This window comes from Leptodactylus fuscus, chromosome 6, assembly GCF_031893055.1.
Source record: "Leptodactylus fuscus isolate aLepFus1 chromosome 6, aLepFus1.hap2, whole genome shotgun sequence".
NCBI classification, from domain to species: domain Eukaryota; kingdom Metazoa; phylum Chordata; class Amphibia; order Anura; family Leptodactylidae; genus Leptodactylus; species Leptodactylus fuscus.
In genome coordinates, this window is record NC_134270.1 from 151,610,601 (window position 1) to 151,636,241 (window position 25,641).

A 25,641-nucleotide genomic window follows, 5' to 3' on the forward strand; every position below is an offset into this window, starting at 1 on the left:
TTCTGTTATTAGTCATCAGGGAAAGAAACGGCTGCCAGGGCTTTGTCTGCAGGGTTTGGTCCACAACGCATGGTAATTAAAGGGATTTTGTGAGTTAAAAATGTTCTTGACCTATCCCATAGTTAGATTATCAATATCAGATCTGTTGGGGTCTGACACCCAGCACCTCCACCGATCAGCTGTTCTCAGCCGCTGATACACAGAGAATGAAGCAGGATTCAGACAGCGCTGTTGTCTGTGGTCCAAATCAGGTACTGAAGATCTGCTCCCATTCACTTGAGTGATATCTAAGCTACAATGAGAACAGCCCTGTCTCCTTCCAGCTCCATTCTCTGTGTATCAGTTGATGACTACAGTTGATCGGTGGGGGTACCAGGTGTGAGACCACCACTAACCTGATATTGATGATCTAGTCTCACTTTTAGCCCAGAAAATCCCTTTAACTCTTGCTGCAGTCACTGGAATAGCAACAGAGTCAATAAATGTCCCCTCACCTGCAGACCTGATTATTTTATCTGAACATTTTGTAGGGACATAGAATAGATCTGCAGATGGCCATACACATTACAAGAATGGCAGGTGAACCCACCAATTTTGCAAGTGTAGTCAACCATCAAATGTGTAAATAAACGTGTAATATAAGATTGCTGATGGCTGAACAAGTCTTTAACTAGCAGTTCTCTACCCTGACATGAGGCCTAAACTTAATGGCTATGCTTGGACAATTCTACATGTTTATTGACAACTCTGACAGTGGCTAGTCTACATGAGAACAAAGGATCAGCCATTTTGAATTCCAACCAGCTTACATCACCAATTTCTTACGAGCAACCTGAGGTCACTGATTGTTCTCAGCAGTCATGTCAGCCTCTCCATACCAACAGGAGAGATAAAGAGGACTGGGACTGGACAATGGAGTCCTGAGGATAGGTGAGTATCTTTTTTATGTTGTTTTACACGCCACACTACTGCCGCTGAGTATGCTCCAAATCCTGATCAACCCAGCTTTTTTAGTTGCATATCTTGATGAGGTTTTTTGAGCCAAAGCTAAGAATGGCTACAAAAGGAGTCCTTCGTATCCTATCCTACTAATATTATAAATGTGAAATTTTAGATGCAAAAATGGCTGAACCGATTTGGATGAAATTTGGCACATAGTTTGTAAATCTCGATTAACACATAGGCTTCTTTTTATCCCGGTAAATGACATGGCTTCACAACTGTTATGAATGTATGTTCATATACTATACTACACTGCTCTTGCTGCCAGGACTATCAGTTAATTGCATTTTGTTGATAAAGCCAGGGCTGTTATCTCTCTATTTAAACACACAGCTAACCCTGAGTCCATTGTGTACAATTATTTGCATATTATCTGATCTGCTCCAGGCAACATGCTGACACACTGGATGGGAAAACACTTTTAATCCAAATTGGCAGTTTGCCAATTTTAAACATGCCAGGGAAAAATAAAATCTAATTTGTCGCAAAATTCTAAAACAACAAGAGCTATGAAGGGAGCCAGAGGTCACAGAGCTCTCCTCAAGCAGAGCTCAGGGGGATCATTGATGCCAACAACACACTCATTATATGGCGTCCCAGCCAGCTGCTGAGATGCCGAACAATCACAGGCACGGTGTGAGAAACAAGTTCAGCGGCAGGCTAGCTTGAGAGCTGACGAAATGCCGGAGCAGGCAACTCATTGACCCAAACAACACACTCATTATATGGCGTCCCAGCAAGTTGCTGAGATGCCGGAACAATCACAGGCACGGTGCAAGGAACAAGTTCAGCAGCAGACCAGCTTGAGAGCGGCCAAATGCCAGAGCAAGCGGATCATTGACGCCAACAACACACTCATTATATGGCGTCCCAACGAGCTGCTGAGATGCCAGAGCAATCATGGGCACAGCGTGAGGAATGAGTTCAGTGGCAGGCCAGCTTGACAGCTGCTGAAACGCTGGATCAGGCGAACCATCGACAGCAGCAGTTTGCTGAATATAGGCGGATCATTGAAGCCAATAACACGCAGATGAAGTCGAAGGCAGAGGCTAGTGAGTAATATATAGGAAGCTCTTATACTTCTGCCTTTTGGTCAATACATTCCTGTTTTTAGTTCAGAAAAACAACAAAATCTGCACCACAAAAAGCTGCATTTTCGTAACATGGGGCCTCAACTTAAAATGCAGAGAAGATTGTGAAAATTATGATTTTTGTTAATACGCAAAATTTTAAGGATTATTTTATGTAATCTGCTCCTACCCCAGTGACGCTGTAGTTCTTGTCCACAAGATCTTCTGTAAGGATGAGTCGACCACTTTTTGGGAGATGTTGTAGACTGAGAACCAATTTCCCCAATAACCTAGAACAGAAGAGAAGGAATGTCATAGTGAGGGAATATAGTATATTGTGATGGCCACCTATTAAATGTGGACAACCTACAACTATACAGTGTAGGACGGGCCCACCAGACTACCAGAGGATCCTCCGGTGGGCCAAGGCTGTAACACAATAATGGTCCAACAGAAGATACACAAATTTGAAAGGTACTATGGTTTATTTCCAAGGGGTTGTTGGAGGGTGAACCCCAGAATCATTTTATCTGATGGGCCCAAGGAACGACAGTCCAACACTGCAAATACGTATCTGGTATTGAACTATTACTGCTGAACAAGATACAGGATTTTCTTTGAAATAGAAGTAGAAAAAGTAATTTTTCAGAACACAGTATGTAATAAATTTTAATCTATCAGGTCGATTGCAAAGCTGTGCATAGAGAAAAGCCAAAAATCAGAATTTCAAGTAGATTTTAATATTTATTGGAGTACTATTTGTCAAAAAGAAAAGTCCAAAGGTCACATCACTCGACAAGACAGATAAATGTTTTTTACAAGCACAGTCCTCTTTACGATCCATCATTGTATGTTACTAAGAATCAGAGTGGGATTAAAGTGGAAGTTGCCATAGAAATATATTACTCCATACTAAAGAAGTAGCTCCAAAATGATAGATTTTTGTAAGACTCAAATTTCATTTTACAGCCATGCAAAAAAATATAAAAAATAATTGTAAATGAGAACCTTACCTAGCATGACAAGTCAACAAGTTCTCATTAATCTTGTTTAATATTTTTACTTACAGATAAAAATACACAGCAGATTTTCAGCGTACCTGTTGGTGAAAACTTTGCTACAATTGTAAACCTTCACAGTAAGAACTTCATCCATTACAGCTTTCCCATAGTGCGGCCATCGGAAATGCTATATAGAAATAGAAGTAAATTACATTAGAGAGCTACTCACTATGTCATTTAATTCACTTTATTTCATACTATACGATTTTATGTGTACTACAAAGTTTCATTTATGGAAATTCTGATTGGAAGCAACGCCCTAAAGGCACCATTTCCATTAGATGGAACTTAGTTTTAAATGGCAAGACTTGTTATTATAAAATAAATGGATTGCTATGGAGTTATTGAGAAGACTTCACACATGCCACAAGTCCTGAATGTTGTCTTGTCCAGGAGGAAATCCCCCTTGCATTTCTCAGGATTTTAAATCCATAACCAATATGGTTCGATCCGTACTTTCTAAAACAGCATAGTGCATTTGGGTTTCAACCTGCACAATTCTATTGTTCTTGGGAAATAAGCCACTGCCAGAGGTTTTTGGCAGTGCCTTTCTATCCTCAAGTACATGGTGGAGTCAGGTTTTTTAGCTGTGTTGTAGCTTCTTGACTGTCTTCTGTTGGCATATTTCTGGGAAGAGTAGTATCAGCCATGTTGGATTACGTTGCCACAAGAGATTTTGCCCTTTCTTTAACAAACTAAACATACACATTCAGAGGAAGGATAGCTTGTTGGCTGGACAAGGGTTTATACAATTTCTCTGACTGTGCAAGGAATGTTACTGGAGGCTATTTTAGTTTTACAGAGCTGTCATTCCTGACCAACCCACTATGCAAATAAACTCATACAACATGAAGACATCACAATGCAGAGCTCAAAGGGAAAACTAGTTCAAAGTATTATTACCTTGGCACGAAAATGACACATGACACATACCTAAGACCTAAAAGGGGTGTCTAGCCAAGAAAATTATTTAGAAAACAGCTGAGCATGTTATAATCTGTACACGGAATTAAAAGAATACTGTCCAGCACCATGGAATTAATATAATACTGTCCAGCACCATGGAATTAATATAATACTGTCCAGCACCATGGAATTAATATAGTACTGTCCAGCACCATGGAAATAATATAGTACTGTCCAGCACCATGGAATTAATATAATACTGTCCAGCACCATGGAATTAATATAATAATGTCCAGCACCAGGGAATTAATATAATACTGTCCAGCAACATGGAAATAATATAATAATGTCCAGCAACATGGAATTAATATAATACTGTCCAGCACCATGGAATTAATGTAATACTGTCCAGCACCATGGAATTAATGTAATACTGTCCAGCACCATGGAATTAATGCAATACTGTCCAGCACCATGGAAATAATATAATACTGTCCAGCACCATGGAAATAATATAATAATGTCCAGCAACATGGAAATAATATAATAATGTCCAGCAACATGGAATTAATGTAATACTGTCCAGCACCATGGAATTAATGCAATACTGTCCAGCACCATGGAAATAATATAATAATGTACAGCACCATGGAATTAATGTAATACTGTCCAGCACCATGGAATTAATGTAATACTGTCCAGCACCATGGAATTAATATAATAATGTCAAGCACCATAGAATTAATGTAATACTGTCCAGCACCTTGAAATTAATATAATACTGTTCAGCACCATGGAATTAATAGGTTAATGTCAATCACCATTGAATGAATGTAATAATATACAGCACCATGGAAATAATATAAAAATATTAAGCACTATGGAATCAATATAACATTGTCCAGCACCATGGACATAATATAATAATGTACAGCACCGTGGAATTAATATAATACTGTCCAGCACCATGGAATTAGTAAAAAAAAAAAAAAAGTACCATGTATTTAATATAATAATGTCCAGCACCATGGAATTAATATAATAATGTGCAGAGCACCATGGAATTAGGGTGCATTCAGACTACGTAACGCCGGGCGTGTATGAGAGCCGTACACGCCGGCATTACGGCAGACTGCCGAACACTTCCCATTCACTTCAATGGGAGCGCTCGTAACAGCGGCGTTTACGAGCGCTCCCATTGAAGTGAATGGGAAGTGTTCGGCAGTCTGCCGTAATGCCGGCGTGTACGGCTCTCATACACGCCCGGCGTTACGTAGTCTGAATGCACCCTAAATGTGATAATGTCCAACACCAAGGAATTAGTATAATAATGTACAGAGCACCATTGAAATAATATATTAATGTTCAGCGCCAAGGAAATAATATAATTAGGTACAGAGCACCATGGAATTAATATAATAATGTGCAGCACCATGGAATTAATATAATAATGTACAGCATCACAAGATTAATATAATAATATACAGAGCACCATAGGCTTAATATAATAATGTCCAGCACTATGGAATAAGTTGTAAAGGAAACAGATTTCCTTAATAAAGATATATTAGTTTCATATATTCAAATTTGCTGTTCATTTACGAAAATTGGTTTATAACTGGACGTACGCTGTAATGATAAATACACATTACCAGTGAAATAGAAGGCACAGAATTAATTCACAGGTAAGCAGGATGTATAACTGTTTTTATATCTTCTAGGGGTAATGTGTATCATTAGAGAGAGACGGTACAGGGACTAATTAGACCATGCATGCCCTGCTAAGAATTCTAGATAAGTAATATGCAAATAAAACCACATTGGTGGAAAAGATGAATGAGCTCCAGCACCACCTTATGTAATGTAGCTCCCTATAAATGAATGCATTGGTGTCAAAGAAACCATTTTATTTTCTAGTAATTGTTTTACACTGTAAAAAGAATTTCCTCTAGGCATTGCCAATAGCAAACAGCAGACTTACCTCACCAAAATCGGCGATAGATCCAGATTTCAGTTTTTTGGTCTTATGCGTAAAACCTTTAAAATACAAAATACAAAGATCATTTAGCAACATGCAGACAAACTACATGTCACAATAAATAATATAATAAAAATATATCCAGACACGTTACAGGGGTTGTCTAAGATGACACACTGATGGCCTATCATTAGGGTTAGTCAATAATATGAGTTTGGTGTGGATTCAACACCTGGCACCCCCAATATTAGCTGATATCTGCACCACGTACAAAGCCAAAATGCTGACAACTCTACACAATGCCACATCCGAGGACAGGTCCATTGGCAACCAAGCAAAGACAAAAGATGTCATCACTAATATTATAACATATATATATTATAATATTATTTTTTTTAGTTATATCTTATATTTGAAATGTTTAACTTTTAATTTCCCAGAAATTGAAATATGTTGGTGTTCATAGGAAAACCTATTTAACCCCATTCCAACATCTGCCATAATAGTACAGTAAATGTCGGGTATTTAAATATGGCAGCCACTCAGGAGCCATTTTTCTGGGGATGGCTGGAACCCAGAGTAAGATTCGGGGCCGGCTTCCCATTCCCATGATAGACGGGAGCCTATTGAAGGCTTCTCTGCCATGCCATTCACTTCTATGGCGGGATGCATTATGCAGCCTGACATGCATATGCTGATATTTTGCAATGCATTGCATTAGAGATCAGACCCCCTGGGGTTCAAGTAAAAAAAATTGTTGTTTCTGTTTATCTCTTTTGCCTCCTTATTCAAGCTATAGGCAGGTTTGTGAGCACAAAAGCACTGATCCACAAGGATAAGCTAGTGGTTTAGTGTCCCAAAACCTCCTGACAGGCTTTCTTTAGGGTCTATGAACATTGACAGTTACAGTCCAGTAAATATGCACTGTACACATACTATAATCCTGATGGAACTGAAGTCTCATGGAGAGTTGGTCACTCACAATCGTAGGTAATTATGAGTCTGGAAAGAGTGAAGACCGGGAAATATGGCCATTATACGAGTTGTATTTTCCACACTGTGCCTTTGTGCAGTAGCCTAAGGGGGCATTCACACAATGTAACGCGGCACTGATTCTTGCACAATAACTCGTGTAAGGATAAGCGCTGCAAAACAGAATCCCATTGACTTCAATGGGGTCCCTTTAACGCGCCTAACACATTGAAATCAATGGGAGGCTTTTTAACCCGTTGATTTCAATGTGTTACGCGTGTTAAACGGAACCCATTGAAGTCAATGGGATTCTGTTTTGCAGCGCTGATCCATATGCGAGTTATCATGCAAGAATCAGTGCCACGTTACATTGTGTGAATGCCCCCTTAGTGGTCCAGTCCACCCATCCTCTCATAGCTACTTCCAAAAGCATAACGGACCATCTCAGAAATGAATGATGTTATCATGTCAACATGGCTTAGAATGTCTAAGAAATTATTCCAGCACCTTGTTAAAATAAGCGCCTTGTTCACTTCATGTTGTTTGTAAGGTTAGGCAACATGTTCAGGTTTTGTTGATGCAATTTTTGAAGCCAAAACCAGGAGTGATCATGAAGGTTGATAACCCACAAAGGAAAGAGAGTACTTTTTCCCTTTTTCCAATCCAGTCCTGGATTTGGCTTTGATGACACTAGGTCGCCCTTCTGACAGTGGGAACATATCGGGGCAGATACAAGGAAAGCTGACAGTGTGACTTTCTAGCGGTATATAATTCCACACATCAATAAGGATGTGAAATCTCCTCTTTAAAATTAGGTAAATAAAATCTCAGATGAACAACAAGTGACAGATTACACTCCGCCATTATTTACTTAACAAAAAATAGGCCTAACTACAAAGCAGTGTGTGAAAGGCAATATACCCTTACTGCTCCCATAGGAATTAAGAGGGTGAGTAGTAGCCAAGTGGTCCTAATCAAATACCCCATATTGATGGATCATCCCTAAGTGTGGCCACCTCCATAAAGAAGAGGTTTGGGCAGTTTGCTGGTCTGAAGCATTTAGGTGTTAACAGAATGCTAATGAGGAATAACATAGGTAATGATCAAAGAGAAGCTATTTTTTCTGTCCATCAATTTGTGGAGAGTTTCCATTTCCAAACAATCTGTAGTCCATTATTGTATGATAAGGAAAGATTATTCACAAGCAGAAAGCATTCAAGACAGCTGACATTCTTCTTGGAAGTGAACTTCCCAGCAAATTCCCCTTAAGGTCAGACTGTACAATGCTCAGAGAAATTGAAAAACAAACAAAGAGTTATATCTTAGACTCTTCATGCATCAGTTAGTAGTTACATGTAAAAGCTCATGAAAGTACAATTAGAAAAAGGATGAACAAATATGGCTTGTCTGGGAGGTTGCCAGGACGAAGTCTCTTTTTTCTAAAAGAACATGTCTGCGATTTCCATGTCTAAAAATATTGAAGACCTATCCTGAAGATAGACCATAAGTATCAGAACAGTGAGGATCCGACTCCTGGCACCCCCACTGATCAGCTGTTTGTAGTAACTGATACACAGAGAATGGAGCAGGAAGCGGATAGCTCTCTTCTCCGCCACTGACAGGCAGCAGTTGGTAATGAAGCTGTTATGACAAAAGCCTATATGAAATACAGGCCACTCTATATAAATAAATATTTTCAACACTGGCTTTGTCTTTGACTGCATGAAAAACTTAGGGCTAGTTCACACAGAGTTTTTTGGCAGCGGATTTTGACTTCAATGAGAGCCGCTCGTTTCTTTTTAACGCTAGCTAGTAGCAGAAAAAAGAAGCGACTTAGACAGCTGACTTAGCTGCGGCGTCTGCAGCGTGAGACTCCCTTCTGATTAGACCCATTCGTTCAGGCCTAATCCGGAGCAGAAAGCCGCGACAGGATGCCAGTGCACTGCATCGACATTTCGTTGCAGCTAGCCACATGATATGTTCGCACGCGGAATCCATTTCCTGCTGTGTGTACATAACCTTAGGTGGCATTTTAATAAAAAAAATGCTGCGTGTAAAATTACTCTAAGACCGTGTTTTTTTTTTTAACCAGACACAAAGTCTTGCATGTCCGACTTTGTGTCCGGTTAAAAAAAAATGGTTTTGCCGCAGAGACCACAAAACGCTCACAGGCGGACACTTTGCAAACCCATTCAAATGAATGGGTTTGAAAAGTGACTGCCGGTTTCCGTCTCCTGTCCATGACCGGGATATTTCTATGTCATTGTGTAAAAGAAACACCATGTATACCCTCCACCCCATGAAACAAGAATGGACACACACACCAAATATGATGGGATAAGAGCGGCCACAACAGCCAATTTATTGAATAATTAACATATTAAGAAACACTTTATTAATGGAAGGTCGAGCAGGGCCAGCATAGAATAGGCAGCACATATGAAAATCTCCCAGCCGCAACGCGCCGACACAGGAGAGGACAAAAAATCCTGGTACTGGGGCCACACGGTGGCTCAGTGGTTAGTACTGCAGCCTTGCAGCGCTGGAGTCCTGGTGTTCAAATCCCACCAAAGACATAAAACCATCTGCAAGGAGTTTGTATGTTCTCCCCGTGTTTGCATGGATTTCCATCCCATATTTCAAAAAGACATACTGATAGGGAAAAAAATGTACATTGTGAGCTCTATGTGGGGCTCACAATCTACATTTTTAAAAAAAAAAAAAAATTCTGGTACTGCCTTGCACTCCACCTTATATATTCACAACTTTATTGTCGTGATAAATCAACATACTCGGAGGTACCCTTTACCATGGGTCCCCCTTATTTCCCCGTAACTCAGCCTTACAGCGTGCCCTGCCAGACCTTCCTACCGCCGGCTGTCGTAACAGAAATGACGGTTGACCTGAAAAGGAAAACAAAAACAGCAAGAACACAGAACACCACGAGTGCGAGGAGACAAAATGTAAACAAAAAAGGGGGTGGGTGAGAGGGAAAAGTCCAGGTGAGGAGTGACACCGGAGCAGGTGAGGGAGGCAGATAAATAGACCCCATATAATATAAACAAAACGCTCCCTGCCCAGAAAATAACCCCAAACAGCTATATTAACTTCTAAACTGCTGCAACCTTAAGACAAGCAATGACCCTAAAATCCCTGTCATGTCGGGCCTATGCTAACTTCATAAGCTCAACCCTATCTGTTTCTTGGGCAGAAGATGGAAACCTAAAAGCGGAGACTGGGTGCAGGTGTGAACCAGCCCTTAGGCCACACGTAGGAAAAACTACTTTTTTGCTGCAGTTGTTGCTGCGGTTTTTTGAGCAAAAGCCCAAGAATGGCTTCCTGGGGAATGGGAAATATCATGAGTGATGACATTGCACACTCCAGATTTATCATTTATGCCAGTTTTCTGGCAAAAATGATGATTGAAATCTATGCCAGTCATGAGGTAGCTTAGGTTTCAGCCTAGGTACGTGGGATGGGGTCTGTTCTAGGGATAAATCTGCCACATAGGGTTAAAAAGGTTTGCTACTGAAACTTAGTTTTTAAACTGGCGTATACAAATTATGCAGCAGAAAATGGAAAACTTGTCCGTAACCCAATCCATACTAAGGAAGGTGAATTGTCCCTTTCTAATTAAAGTGTCATTGATGCATAATAGCTTCTTAGTAACTTGACATGCTGCATTGTGACTTGCTGGCGCCCTGGTGAATAGACAGACATTATATATGAATAGATACACAATTGCCATCTTTTAATGAAAACACAGCCTTTTACTAAGAATTGCTGACAACCGGTGCTCACTATCTAATAACAAAATGTCACCTTGCTATACTAAGAAGGTAATAGTCTGCCACAAGATGCTGAGGAGCAACTGATAGCTGATAGCTTTCAACGGATATGGATTATTGCATTTGACAGATAACTATTTCCAGTGTTTGCACCAGGAATCTCTGTTTTGCTGCTATTTCTTTAAGGTTAAAGTGCCAACCTGAGAGGATTCTGCAGTGTCAGAAATTTTCTGGTCTTATCCCATTAACAGCTGAGGCGACATTTATTAACCCCCTTCCTCCTGAATTAGGTGTCTGCTAATTTAGTTATTCTAGTTTGGCTCTGAACCTTGATTGTGTTCACTGAATAGGTTTGTGTGGTTGTCTGGGTCTATGTCTCAGCTTTGTATAGGATTTAAATAGTTAGTTCTACTGTTCTATGTTATCAGCCAGATCCTGTTATTTGTCCGTAGCAATATGGCCTTATTTTTCCTCCTGATTTCACTGCAAATGTGCATACTTGGTTTAGTCTTTTCATTGGAAAAAGGGGAATTGGCCACTGTAAGATATCTCTGGGGCAATGGCTTATAGTCTTTGTTCTCCTGCCTACCGAAAATCTTGGACGCTTCTGAGAAACCTAATTTATGCAGACAGTAACCTAGGGAAGAGCTGAGGTTTGACAACTCAATTCTCAGCTTCCTTGCTGCAGGAAAACACAATCAGTCAAGGTTGCCCCAGGGAAGACAAAACATCCTGATCTGGACCATTGTGAAATTTTAGCAGAAAGCGGTTATCAATCCTGACATCAATTCTTATTGCATGTCTCACATTGTTGTGCTAGGTTATTTTTATTGTATAGTGTTTATATGGAAGAAAATAATTCATATTCTAGTTTAGAAATGGATATCTGTAGGCTGGGTTCACACAGTGCTTTTTCTGACTTCATGCGCTTTTATATTCAGTAAGGCCTAGCATGTGTTACTATGTATTTCACCTCAAAGTTAATGGCCATTAAATCGAAGTCTCTGCTTTAATGGCGTAGTAGACATGTGATACTTAAGCCCCTTGCATACGACCATGCGCTAGGTCAGTGTGCTATCCGGGTTTTTTAATCATTTCCGTGGGCCCATGCACATGACCGTGAATTACTCAGTCCCGTGTGCGGGTTGACAATTTGGGCCGCAAAATATGGAGCAGGTCCTATTCCTGTGTGATTTTGCAGTCATTCTTCCACGGCAATTATTCATTCCCTGTCGTCCCACCAGCGGCACAACACGGGGCAGAAAATACCCCGACTTGTGTCGCTGTTGGGACTAAGGGATAACAGATTATCTACATAATCATCCATTCAATGAATGAGACTGGGGAAGTACGGCCGATGCACAGGTGGCTGATGCATTATATCCATGTGCTGCCCGTGCTATTCATTCACGACCAGTGTTAGGAGTGGAGCCGAAGCCTCCGCGACGCTGAGCAGAGGTTGTCGGCCCTCTCCTTCCTGTACTCCTGAGTCCAGTGCTTATGGGCCTTGGGAGTCAGGAACCTCTGCAGCAATGTGTGGGGGTTGCCAAACAGGGGACTTCCAGTTTTCGACCTATTTAAGGATGGCTCTAGCTCTGGACCACCACTGGCTATTCTGTGTTTCCTCCATGTTCCTGATAGTGTTTATCCTGTATTTGATTGCCTGGTTTTTCTGACACCTTGCCTTGACCTCTGACTTTGCCTTTGCCTCCTGATTTGTATACTGTGCCTGCTTCTCTTTATGACCCTGACTTACCTTTAGACCTCTGCTTCCTGAACATCGTTTTTGTACTACTTTACCGCTCCTGTTACCGTTCCTGCCTGACTTTTCCATTGGATTTCCCACTGTACTCCGCCCTCTTGTTGACGACCCGGACAGTACGACTATGTTTAAATCTCTTCTGCCACCGGCTCACCACTGCCTACTGCTGCCTTCTGGTTCCTTGGACCTGCACCGCACCCTGGAGATTTGCTGGTAAGAGTTCGCAGTGTTTGGTTCTACTGTGATTTGTGGTGCGCTGTGTGTTTAGCGTTTCCTGACCGGCTCTGCCCGCCGCAGCAAATTTAGCTCTGCCCACTTTTATGTTGACTCCGCCCATTCTCATTCATTTTTCGTGTGCTCCCACACAGTGTAATCCTCCTACAGTCACCCGTAAATTATATACCCCCCTCCATCTCTCCCCCAGTTTCATATACACCCTTCCTCTGCCCCCAGTTTCATGTCCCCCCTCCATCTCTGTCCCCAGTTTCATGCCATTCTCCCCTTCCTTCCTCTGCCCCAGTGTCATGCCATTCTCCCCCCCTCATCTGCCCCAGTGTCATGCCGTTCCCCCCCTTCATCTGCCCCAGTGTCATGCCATTCTCCCCCCCTCATCTGCCCCATTGTCATACCATCCATCCCCCCCTTCATTGCCCCAGTGTCATGCCGTTCACTCCCTCCCCTTCATTTGCCCCCCAGTTTCATGGGCCCGCTTCATTATGTTCCACCTTAATGTTTAACACAAAAAACAAACACTTACACTCACCTTCCATCGCTCCCCCGCCATTCCTCTCTCTGCTCTCACACCATTCACATAGTTGTAGGCGCGATGTGACATCATCACATTGCGCCTACACACACCGCAGCGTTGAAGCAGGAGCTGAGCTGTGACAGCTCCTGCTTTAAATCGCCTATGTATTCAGCTCATCGGCGTCCGTCTAAAGCCCCCAGAGGCTCTGCGGGCCCCGGCACTTGCCCGACTACGCCATGTGCTGACGCCGGCCCTGCTGACCTGTACCGCTCTGCCCAGCAGTGCCACCAAGTCCATCCCCATTATCTGGGGCTCTGGTGAACACCACTGTGGGGTTGGAGTTAGTTCGGCCCGGGAGAGGGGGGGATGTGTTGGATACACGACGCCGTATTTACCATTTTGATCAGTGTATCTAGTACTGGTCCTCATTATTGGCTCAGAACTGCATCTGTTATCTTAACACAGTGGCTAGCATGCAGTCGTGTGCAACCCACCTTAGAGATAAGCAAACTGGTTCAGAACAAACTAGATTCAATCTGAATTTTCCATACCTGAACCTTTTGGAGTTCGCCACCCCTGAGGCACTGTTAGGGCCTCTTTAGAAGTCAGAGTAAAATAATTGGAGGACCAGAAACATAATAAACATTAATACACAACTTCATTCACCTCTCCTGGGCTCTTTCACGGCATCTGCGCTTCCTCAGGTCCCTCTCCTGGTCTCTTCCAGCCTTCGGGGTGACAGAAACTGCTGAGGCTTCAGTGGTCAGGTCTGGTGTGCCAACATCATGACACTTTTGTTAAAGCATCATGCCATCTGCTCACTCCACATGACTTCTGAGGCCCAATCAAAGTCTCAGCTGCCCAAAGGACCAATGACCTCACCCAGAAGACCAGAACAAGACCTCAAGGGAGCACTGCAAAGGAAGGAGTGTAGAAATGTTTCTGCAACCCTCCTGGGTCTCCATTTATTATATTCTCGGATCTGAAGAGTATAATAATGATTTTCAGGCCTGAAACGAAACCTCGCGAGGTTCACCCCTCACTACGTGCAATTAAAAGAGCGTGCAATTGTTCATTAAATAAAGCCGCGTGTAAACCCTGCCATGTACTGAATGGAAGGCTCAGGTAGTTTAGATACAAAACTTGCAGATGCTTTTACTAATCCAGGAAATCAAGAAACGTAATCTCATTTAATTCGGTAAATCCACGAGGGATCATCTGACTTATTCCTATACTGTTATGTGGAACAGCTGGATAAAAGGATCATTATGTGCGGGCGCCTCGTATGTTAATTACACTTGTACACCTGACTCATCCGCACCGTCCTATTAATGTTTTATAGTGCACACAGTTCTTAAAGAGCCGACAACGCCTCCAGCTATATGATCAGACACAGTTTAGTGGCTCCTGAGGAACTATAGTGATTAAACGGTTAACGGTCTTCTACAGCTGTATCTACTCGCCTGTATACATAGCGACACATGGTTAGTCACCGCTATGGCAGGGGATTCTCAAAAAATAGCCAGTTGTGGACACTTTCACGAGATTGTGACGACTAGATTTCTCCACCATGATCGACTGCCGTAACAAATAATAATACCGCACGATTTACCATCATTCATCTCCTCAACCCAATATCAGATTGCAAAAAACAAGAGTCAATTATGCGGCCAAACCAGATATTGTTTGAGTCAGAGATAGGATTTTCACTTTTGTCGAATGTGTCTCCCCAGCCGCACCTCACCAAGAAATAAGAGAGGTGTGCAGGTGATGCCCACAAGCAATGGAATAAACCAAGGCATATGACACAGTGGCCCAGATTTACTAATAGTCTGAAAATCCACCAGATTTATCACAGTGACTGGGACATTGTAAACACCACATTACAGTTGACTTGCTCTGAGAGAGAATTTTTTTTACACTATTTTAACACATTAAAGCTATGCCCCCTTTTTCTGGGAATCCACACCCACATGTCTAGCATGTCAAAAATGTGAACCTAAACTAGTTGCGCCACACAATGCTAAAATACACCAAAGGTGCGCCATGTTTATGTCAGAGTCTAGTCGTAAACCATTAGAGCAAATTTGTACCATTGTGGTTTTTAGTACACTGTCATGTATATAATTCCTGTCCTTCCAGAGGAGACACCGAAATTATGACAAGGCACACACCTCCTCATAAGTCAGGCACATCCTCTATCGCAGCCTTTCTCAACCAAGTAGCCATAGTGAGGAAATGTCCCAACCGAATACCCCAGTATAAATCTTACTTTGGAGCTTCTGTCATGTAGCCCCCTACATGTAGTATAATGGCCCCCATATATAATAGCCCTGACACTGCCTTCACATGTAATAGCCCCACATGTAACATAATAGCCCTGACACATGTAACATCTTGCACAGTGCCCCCACATGTAATATAATGTCCCTGACACATGTAACGTCTTACATAGTGCCCCCACATGTAATATAATGGCCCCCACATGAAATATAATGAACTCCACATGTAATATAATGAACCCCACGTATAATATAATTACCCAGACACTTGTAATGGCTTGCACAGTGCCCCCATGTGTCACATAATGGCCTCCACATATACTATAATGGACCTGACTCTTGTAATGGCTTGCTCAGTGCCACCACATATAATATAATGCCCCCACATGTAACATAATGGACCCCACATATAATATAATGACCCAGACAAATGTAATGGCTTGAACAGTGCCCCCACATGTGATATAATGCTCCCCACATGATATAATAGATCTGACACATGTAATGGGTTGCATAGTGCCCCCACATGTAATATAATGGCCTCCACATGTAATATAATGAAACCCAGATATAATATAATGACTGAGACACATCTAATGGCTTGCACAGTGCCCCCACATGTAATATAATAGCCCTGACACATGTAGTAATTTGCACAGTGCCCCCACATGTAATATAATAGCCCTGACACATGTAATAATTTGCACAGTGCCCCCACATGTAATATAATGCCCCCCGCAGAATATAATAGATCTGACACATGTAATGGGTTACACAGTGCCCCCACCAGGGGTGATCCTGCCCCTTTCGCCGCCCGAGGCGAACTACAGAAAGCTGCCCCCCCCCCCCAGAGCGGGGGCGTGGCTTAGCGGAGGGGTGTGGCGAATCAAAGGGGGCGGGGCTTAACGCCGTTCGCCGGCAGAGAGCGGGCCCGGAGACTGCCTGCACTCTGCCTGAGCGTGAGGGGAGGCTGCTGGAGCAGCGCTGCTCCAGTGGCCTCCCCAAACCACTGCTCGGTGCTAAGCCAGTCCAGGACAGCTTGTCCTGGACTGGCTTAGGTTAGCAAAAATGCCACCCTCCCTGAGGTCCTGACATAGCGCCGCCTGAAGCGCTCGCTTCAGATCGCCTCATGGGAGGTGCGGCGCTGGCCCCCACATGTAATATAATGGCCCCCACATGTAATATAATGAACCCCACATATAATATAATGACTGAGACACATCTAATAGCTTGCACAGTGCCCCCACATGTAATATCATGACCCCCACATATAATATAATGGATCTGACACATGTAATGGCTTGCACAGTGCCCCCACATAGAATATAATGGAACCCACATGTAATATAATAGCCCTGACACATGTAATAGCTTACACAGTGCTCCCACATGTAATATAATGGCCCCCACATGTAATATAATAGCCCTGACATATGTATTGCCTTGCACAGTGCCCTCACATGTAATATAATGTCCCTCCCTTAAAGTGTCCCAATATATAATATATCTGATGCTTAACTTTACTCACCTCTCTTGATACTCCATTTCCAGCAGCGATAAGTCTGGTCTTCAGTTCTCAGCAGTTATGTGTGAAGACCATACCGTTAAGGCCGGTGATTGACTGTAGTGGTCACCTAACCCAAACAGGACATTACTGCTGATGTTAGCCGGGGGCCTGCCATCACTGGAAAATGAAGCCTTGCGTAAAGTAACTAAACTTTTTTTTTTTTTTTAATTCTTCACCCATTCAGCAGCCCTATTAAACATGGAAAAATAAGTCTGACAACCCCTTTAACTATACACTGTAAGAATATAACATTGGAAACATTTTCTTTGTTGATTTAATACACCCTAAACCTGCCCATACATATTAGATAAATATTGGCTAATTTTTTGGGTGGGGTAGTGAATTATTCAATGAGTATGGTTGTGACCTGACACTTTCTTAACACTAGAAAGGTGTAGAAAGTAGTATGGGAAAGAAGGATCAGGCAGGTCGGAGTTTAATATGCCCAATCCTCCTTATCTTGAGGGAGATAGTAGTGGAGATGGGTCTCTTATCTCTATGCCATATCTTTATCTCAAGATACTGTCTTCTTCCCCTCCCCTCTCCATAGATTTCAATTTACTGTAGTTTAAAGCATAGACTTCTGTACTTGATCAAATCTATATACAGAATGAGGGAAATAAATGAAGTTTATTTAATGAAATATACCGCAAAGTTTTATATTTAGAAAACTAAAACAAGTTTACAGATTCAACCATGTCTTCAGCCCGGAGGTTCATTCCCCTATTGATCCAAACCTTCATGTTTACAGGAGTGTAGGAATAGTTGTTGGTCAAATTATTTTTGTCTGACATCTATATAAGGTGTATGGGCAGCTTAAGAACTGTACACAAGTATCTAGAATAGTTTACATAAGGCTTGGGAAGTATGCCACGTGAACTGCCAACCAAGGCAAAAAGATAGCTTGACACCATGCACACCAGCCAGGGGCGTTCCTCCCCGCTCCACAGTACAGCGCGATAGGCGCTGCTGGGCAGAAGGGCGTCCCTGGCTAAGTGTCAGAAACCAGACCAGACTTACCGCTGCTGGAAATGGAGTATCAAGAGAGGTGAGTAAAGTTAAGCATCAGATATATTATATATTAGGACACTTTAAGGGAGGGACATTATATTACATGTGAGGGCACTGTGAAAGGCAATACATGTGTCAGGTCAATTATAGTATATGTGGGGGCCATTATATTACATGTGGGAGCACTGTGTAAGCTATTACATGTGTCAGGGCTATTATATTACATGTGGGTTCCATTATATTCTATGTGGGGGCACTGTGCAAGCCATTACATGTGTCAGATCCATTATATTATATGTGGGGGTCATTATATTACATGTGGGGGCACTGTGCAAGCTATTAGATGTGTCTCAGTCATTATATTATATGTGGGGTTCATTATATTACATGTGGGGGCCAGCGCCGCACCTCCCATGAGGCGACCTGAAGCGAGCGCTTCAGGCGGCGCTATGTCAGGACCTCAGGGAGGGCGGCATTTTTGCTAACCTAAGCCAGTCCAGGACAAGCTGTCCTGGACTGGCTGGACTGGCTAAGTGTCAGAAACGCCCTTCTGACTGTAAAGTGCTACGGTATCGGGACTGATAGCGCTTTACCCGGGGCACAGATCGGGAAAGCCAACAGTGCGCTGAATTCAGCGCACTATCAGCTTTCCAGCAGTATATAAAACTGCCTGTGCCCAATCTGATGAAAGGTCCTCTTTAATCAGTCTGTTTGTTTACATGTAATCCTTATTTGTACCCAGATCACACTTGGAATTCTATGGAGAGGGGAGGGAGAGGAGGTGGCTGGTTATTGATTTATTGCCCCATTTTGTGCGCTGTTAGAGCATTATATTCAAACATAACAGTGTTAAAAGGTTCCCTGTGTTACAGTGTTGCAGTTAATTGCTTGTGCTTTCCGGCAGCCTTCTCCTTTCCCTCCCCTCTCCATGGACTAATATTTAAAAAGTAACTCATCTTGAAAAATGAATGGATAACAAGATATATTTCTTAAATAAGATATATTACAAAGTTTATTATATTCACCTGTACTATTGGGGGGGGGGGGTTTGTTGTTTTTTTTTGGAAAGACTGTTTTATAATCATAAGCATAAAGTAAGCATCTGCTGCCTGCTTCACCACTGTGCCCCCTGTGTGCTCTGGCCCCAGGGGCTGTAGGCACGATGTGATGCTCCCTGAAGACTCTGGGAGCAGAGACTGTTGACAGAGGAGCAGGGGAGGGAGGAGAGGTGAGTATCAGTAATTTTTTTTTCCATGTTAAACTTTGGGGGCAGATGGAAGGGGGGACATTAAACTTGGGGGGGAAATAGAAGAGGGACATTAAACTGGGGTGTAGATGGAGGGGGATATTAAATTTTGGAAGCAGATGGAGGGAGTATTAAACTGGAGGGCAGATGAAGAAGGACATTAGACTTTTGCGGCAGATAGAGGGGGACATTAAATTTTGGGGCAGATAGAGGGGGATAGTAAACTGGGGACAGATGAAAAGGGACTTTAAACTGACAGGAGATGGAGGGGGACATTAAACTAGGGGCAACTGGAGGGTAAGATTAAACTATGGGTGCACCAGGAGCAGTATTTTAGGTGTAAGCAATTTTTATTGAAGATTTTGTAACATCAGGCGAAACAAAACAGCATAAACTAAGGCACAGCCAAAAACTCAAACAAGGATGGAAAGTAGCCCCAGAAGGGGCAAAGAACCATAGTGCCACAGAAATAATAAATCCAAAAATAACCAAACAGACAAACACAAAAAGACAAGATGAAGGACAAGGACAGGACAGGGACATAACAAAAACAAAACCAAGAAAGAGACAGAGGGAGAAAGAGAAAAAAAAAGAGGGGAGCCACACAAGCGGTTAAACACCAAAGACCGCAAGGAAGCGGCTGAAACAGCTCAGGGGCAAAACATCTCAGGTAAAAAGGGCAGAGAAGTCAGAGGACTCCTGAAACACCACCCAAGGCCGCCAGAGGGCTTCAAATTTAGTCCGATCAGCAGAAATAAGATAAGAAGAAACTCCTGGCGCCACTCCATCAAAGAGGGGGTCATTGTCTTACGCCAGTGTCGGGGTAATGCCGTCCTGGCGGCTGTGAGAAAGCGACCCAGGATATTATCCTGGGCCACTTTCTCACAGCCGCCTTGGAATACTTGCCAGGGATGAGAGAAAGCAAAGCTAACTGGGGAGAGGGGGACAGTGTTCGCCCGCTAACTTTCGTATATAGAGCAAACACTGAGGATCAGAACACCTGGATTGGCGCACACTCCCACCAGATGTGGTAGAGAGAGCCCACCACAGAACCACAGCACCAACAATCCTTGGAAACAGTAGGCTAGATTTTGTGAAGGAGGACCGGGTAGCAATACCATCGGGTCAGAACTTTAACATTTTTCTCCTGGGCGCTGCATGGTAACGGTAACTTGTGGAACAGAATTTTATGCTGTGGGTTCAATTGGAGGAGAACATTATAATGTGGGGCACATAATATTAGGGTGTATGGGAGCATAATACTGCATGCGGGGACAAAAAAAAAAGGAATGGGAAAGGTGAAAGTCAATGTGGAAGTGGGTGGAGTTAAATTTGCCTTGGCACGCTATGCACGCCACAAATTCGCCATGCGTTATTTTGACGCGTTTTTTACACGTGTAAAAAATTTCTTTGAAGTCAATGGGAGTGTTATTTTAACCTGTGTATTCTATACACGTGTATTATTCGAAAATGCGCTGGCGTTAACTCCGTGTGCACGAGCCCTAAAAGTTGGAAGACATGTTGTAGGTGATAACTAGTTATAGTTTTTGGGATTGCACTTACCACTGATCACATACAGGTTGCATTCACAAAAAACTCCCGTTGAGCTTAGACCATGGAGGCTACGAAGCAGGCAGATTATACTTCCATTTTTATTATACCGTCCCTTCCTATATATTTGCTTCTGTTTTACATAAGCATTGGTATGTAACTGTCTGAAACATGACCTATCCAAGTAGACAGGAAAGAAATGTCTTGAAAATCCCTTTAGCCCAGTTGTTTTTATTACTGAGTGAATCATGTAACAGACATCACCAGGAAACACAAGAAATCTCATACATCTAATGAACCCTGAGCAGAGATTGTGCAGGTGCTTCAGGCAGGCCATATCTTTTATGTATTCTCCCTCAGTATCCAAATAATTGCACCTGCACAGATCCCTATCTGTCTGACTGTACACATATAGCCGGATGGCTTTACTTAGTACCAGTGGGGTCATTAAAGTCTTGTGGGCCTAAGTGCAATCTTTTGTCCGGTGCCCCCTACCTCATCCCTACAGTGAATTCTTGATAGTGACGGTTACAGGTACTAAGAAGTTTAATCCCCCTTAGTGTGGTTAGTGTAATCTGTGGGTCTTCTTGGTTTATTGGCCAGATGGAAACTGCAATCTCATTACTGATGCCAGTGCTTATGGGCCCCCTAAGGCTCCTGGGCCCAGGTGTGACTGCACCATCTGCACCCCTCAAGTTACAGCCCTGCTTACTATGTTATACAGATCCCTATGTCTCGCTGCATACATAGAGCAGGATGACTATACTTACTATGTTATACAGATCCCTATGTCTCACTGCATACATAGAGCAGGATGACTATACTTACTATTTTACAGATTTCTCATTTTATAACTATTCAGCCCTGGAGCTAAACCTGTTCCACAAGGACTATAAAACAGATTATATTGTACACTTATCAACAGTAAAGAGTTCTTGTACGTCACAGTCTGAACAAAGTCATAAAGTGACTTATCCCTAGGGCTAGGCTTCTACTTTAGTCATATACCTGTTGCATTTAATTAAAGTGTAGCCCTAACCTTAGGCTGTATCCACATGTTGCACATGATGACTTTACAGCTGGGGACACACATCAGTTCACAGCGACATAGTTGTGATGGAATCACCATTAGCTTCCCTTATGCGGACTACACTAATATTCATATACTTATGCAAAAAAAACCTGCAGTACAAAGTGTATGTGAATTACTTTTATGTTTTCAACCGTGGTTTTCATAGACTGGAAGCTGGGGCCAGCCGTTGGGAATCGCATCTGAAAGCCATGGCAAAAAGCAGCTGACTTCATTCACAGTCACATGTAACTGAAATATCTGCTGAAACAAACATGGGGGGAAATTACTGACTCAATGGGGGAATTTATTAAGCCACATACACCAGATTTCTAGTGTAGATGCCTGTTAATTTGGTGCACTTTTGGTGCACGGCTCATGACGCGGGGAGGAGGAATATCGTTCACTCCCGGTGATTACCATAATCGAGATCACTTTACCATTTAAAACGCCCCACCCCTCCCAATAAGACACAAACACATCTGACTGGATTTAATTTGGCCTGTTCAGGACGATTTATTAAACAAATAACAAAGTACGAAAATACGGTATAACCATTACAACACTACCATCCAACTGGGCGGTGTATAATTACTCCCCCCCCCCCCCCCCCCCCCGAGTAAACCTTTACAAAGTGAACCCTTTTAACAGTGCAAACTAACAACACCCCAGCCAATCCCACCGTGGGGATAGGCACCACCCCGAATCTGCCCAGGCGCAAGGACACCAACCTCGAGCAGAACTTCACAATCTGCGAGCATAAGCCTGAGACCCCATAGGGACCTGAGCCCAACTAGGAGACACCCCAGGCTTGAACCTTACCCCACTAGGAGCCCCATACCACAGATGAGGTCGTAAAAACTGTTATGTCAGTCCAGGTAGCTGCAACGGGGCTAAGGAGTAGCAGTAGGGAATCTCGCCCTGCACTACTCCCACTAGCTATCCCGGTCCCTGCCTCACGGGTGTGGGTCGGCTGTACTCAGGCTAAGCCTGACCCCGACAGCTCCTCTCTCACTGATACCGTAGGCCTAGAGGGAAGTGGGAGAAGGAATGCCCTATAAGATCTCTAGGGACTGGAGACTAAAGGGGGTCACCCCTAACGAACAAGTGAAGCTGCTACTGACAGGGACTGACAAGGGTGTGCGCTGACTAACAACACAAGCAGCACACAGGAAAAATGTGGGAAAGGATTCCCCCAAACCAATATGGGAAGGAACCATACACTAGGAAACAAACACAGGGAAACTGAGTAGAAATCAAAGGATAAAGCAATTCACTCACACAGTCAATAACACACAGAGGGAGGATTGGTGAACACAGAAGGGAAAACACACAAACCAACTCGTTCACCCAAACCTCCCAAAAACCAACCACGGAACTTCCTCTATCCAAGATAACCACCTACTCCTCCTGCTAAGGCCTAGCTCTGTAAAAGCGACACTCAGCACAGAACCATGGGAGGCATGGGTTTAAATACAGAGTAGAGACCACTCCTCCCAGGTGCAAATGGGAGGACAGACTAATCAACCAGGAGATAAAGCTGCCTACCAGCAGTGCGCGCGTGCAGGTCAGAAGGTGTGCACCAATACCCACGACAGGACAACCCCGCAGCGCCAGGATGCCACCCCAGACACCGCACAGCCAAAAACTCCCCAGGTAAGAAAAATAGAAAGTAATGAACCTAAATACTCCTAACAAAAACAACCTGTTAGGCCTCTAACCCCCCAACCCCCAGGCAAACCAACCCCCCAAAAACAAACTGACAACCAAAATAAGGGCGGGCGGGAGGGCGGGCCACTTCACACGTTGGCTAACGCTCCACTGAGCCCTACTGGCCACACCCCCACCTTAAATTAACTCCTACTCCGCCCCCTTATTTTCCCGCTCTCAACCGTTAGGGGTTAACCCTTACGTTCCCTAATCCTCCCCCCTGTCATGCCGTCCCCAGGCCCTAGGGCCTCTTCTTGACGCGGGGAGGAGGAATATCGTTCACTCCCGGTGATTACCATAATCGAGATCACTTTACCATTTAAAACGCCCCACCCCTCCCAATAAGACACAAACACATCTGACTGGATTTAATTTGGCCTGTTCAGGCCGATTTATTAAACAAATAACAAAGTACGAAAATACGGTATAACCGTTACAACACCACCATCCAACTGGGCGGTGTATAATTACTCCCCCCCCCGAGTAAACCTTTACAAAGTGAACCCTTTTAACAGTGCAAACTAACAACACCCCAGCCAATCCCACCGTGGGGATAGGCACCACCCCGAATCTGCCCAGGCGCAAGGACACCAACCTCGTGCAGAACTTCACAATCTGCGAGCATAAGCCTGAGACCCCATAGGGACCTGAGCCCAACTAGGAGACACCCCAGGCTTGAACCTTACCCCACTAGGAGCCCCATACCACAGATGAGGTCGTAAAAACAACCTGTTAGGCCTCTAACCCCCCAACCCCCAGACTATTGGACATGACCACTTATGGCCGAGAGTCCCGCCACACCGCCAAAGCACGCTCAACTCCATCCCTCAGACCAAGCATCCAAATATCCGTCCCAATGGCGTTCAAATGTACGCCATCGCGACGCAAGTGTTCAACAGACGGCATCTCCAACTCCCTATGGCGAATCACCAGCCCACCGTTACACACCACGAAACGCGCCACCTCCCGATTCACTTTAATGCGCGTTTTCTCAATCCGAACAGCAGAGCGGGCATGGCGCCACACGAGACGCGCCACAATATCGGACCAGACAACCAGGAGGCCCGGGAACTCAGTCAGCAGGCGCAACACGTCAAATTTAATATCCCTGATCAGGTCACGTGACGGCCGGGCACCCAGATCATTGCCCCCGACATGCAAGACCAGAACATGCGGGGGGGAATCAACCCGGCAATAAAAGTGAAATTCAGGCAAAACCCTGCTCCACGGCATGCCACGAACCCCGATCCACCGGACAACGGCCTCTTCACGACGTAGACCCAGCTGCCGCCCATCAGGACGGACCTCAGCACGCAGGGCCCCCCAGAAGACGTAGGAATGGCCCAAAATCCACATTAAACACGGACCTAGAAAAGAAAAGAAGAAAAACAACTGCCACCACACATGAACACAAACAAGAACGAACAAAAGCAACCCAACCAATAGACAAACAACCAAAAACGCCCTAGGGCAACAAATGAGGGCGCACGTACAGGCGGAACCGCTCAGATTCCCAACGCCCGATGCGCCGCACCACGTCATCACCCGCCTCCCCAGCCGCCGCCAAGGCCTTCTTAAAAACTGCGCAAAACTGAAAGCGCGAAAGCGCTCCACCACCAACGTGACACAACAGAGGTCCAGGCAAGGACCCACGAACCCGCAAAAAGGCGGAAACTCCCGCAACTGGACAAGAAGAGTCCCCGGACAACCCATACAAAACCACCAAACGACCCCGGCCAACCGGATCAGTCTTGGACCTGCGCAGGAAGCACTCCACGCGATCCTCAAACAAAGAAACCTCACCCAATTGCAAGCCACCCCCTGAAGCCACGGAACCACTCACTAATTCACCCACACGAAAGGCCCCGAAGAAAGCAAACAAAAAAGCAGCACGAAATAAAAGAACCTCGTAATCATC

General features: G+C 43.8%; 1 protein-coding gene across 1 annotated transcript in view; it reads right to left on the reverse strand.

Moving 5' to 3' along the window:
* The window catches only part of LOC142208842 (fer-1-like protein 4), a 113,866-nt gene that overhangs the window by 79,150 nt on the left and 9,075 nt on the right, over positions 1-25,641 (reverse strand). The window contains exons 2-4 of the mRNA XM_075277597.1: positions 6,021-6,076; positions 3,172-3,260; positions 2,263-2,362 (exon numbers count right to left, since the gene is read on the reverse strand). Coding sequence (XP_075133698.1) covers positions 2,263-2,362; positions 3,172-3,260; positions 6,021-6,076 — 245 coding nt within the window. The remainder of the gene's footprint in view (positions 1-2,262; positions 2,363-3,171; positions 3,261-6,020; positions 6,077-25,641) is intronic.